A 778-nucleotide genomic window follows, 5' to 3' on the forward strand; every position below is an offset into this window, starting at 1 on the left:
GAGGAGGCGGAGCGGAGCCTGCACCCCCAGGGATGCTGTGCACTGAAGCCCCATACTTACGGCCGGCCCTGGAGGTCCCGCAGGTCCTGGTGGTCCGGAGGTGCCGTCTCTCCCGGGAAAGCCGATCAAACCCTGGCAGGGAAATACCAGTGAGCGGGCAGGGACCATGTCCGGGTGCTGGAGAGGCTTGCAAGGACCCTGCTGGTGCTGCCTAGGGGTCCGGGGTCACCCAGACCCAGTGGAGGGGAGCACTGGCCATAGCCTTTACCCTCTCTCCCGGGGGACCTGGGGGGCCAGGCTGCCCACTGTCCCCTCTCAGGCCAGGCTGTCCCGGTGTCCCAGCGATGCCCGCTAAGCCCGGGGGTCCCGGTGGTCCTGGCAAGCCGATGTCACCCTGGAGTAGGGAGGAAAAAGATGGGGTCCGTGAAAACAGCCCCTTGGGACCGTGCTTCTCCCTCAGCCAGCCAAGCCAGGGTAGCACCCAGACACTGGGGACATGGTGAGAGTGGGGGTGACATGGGGACAAGTGTTACCTTCAAGCCTGGAGGCCCGTCCTGTCCTGGTGGTCCCTGCACACCGACCCCTGGCGATCCCTGCGTGGTGACAGAGTACACGGTGCATCACCCAGCTGCCAGTCACAGGGTGCTGGGGGCACCGTGCCACCCCGAACAGCCCCCCAGGGCTGGGAAGCACCCCACATGGCTGGGAACAGGAGACACTTACCTTCTCCCCTTTGGCTCCGGAGGACCCCTTGGCTCCCTGTAAAGACACCAAGCCA

The 778-nt window shown here is 65.7% G+C and overlaps 1 protein-coding gene across 1 annotated transcript in view; it reads right to left on the reverse strand.

Annotated features, from left to right (window-relative positions):
* LOC104512781 (collagen alpha-1(VII) chain-like) overlaps nucleotides 1-778 on the reverse strand; it is a gene marked incomplete at both ends in the record, with an annotated part of 5,857 nt that overhangs the window by 2,722 nt on the left and 2,357 nt on the right. The window contains 2 exons of the mRNA XM_010155889.1: nucleotides 269-394; nucleotides 534-593. Of these exons, the coding sequence (XP_010154191.1) occupies nucleotides 269-394; nucleotides 534-593 (186 nt within the window). The remainder of the gene's footprint in view (nucleotides 1-268; nucleotides 395-533; nucleotides 594-778) is intronic.

This window comes from Eurypyga helias, unplaced genomic scaffold (assembly GCF_000690775.1).
Source record: "Eurypyga helias isolate BGI_N326 unplaced genomic scaffold, ASM69077v1 scaffold34127, whole genome shotgun sequence".
NCBI classification, from domain to species: Eukaryota; Metazoa; Chordata; class Aves; order Eurypygiformes; family Eurypygidae; genus Eurypyga; species Eurypyga helias.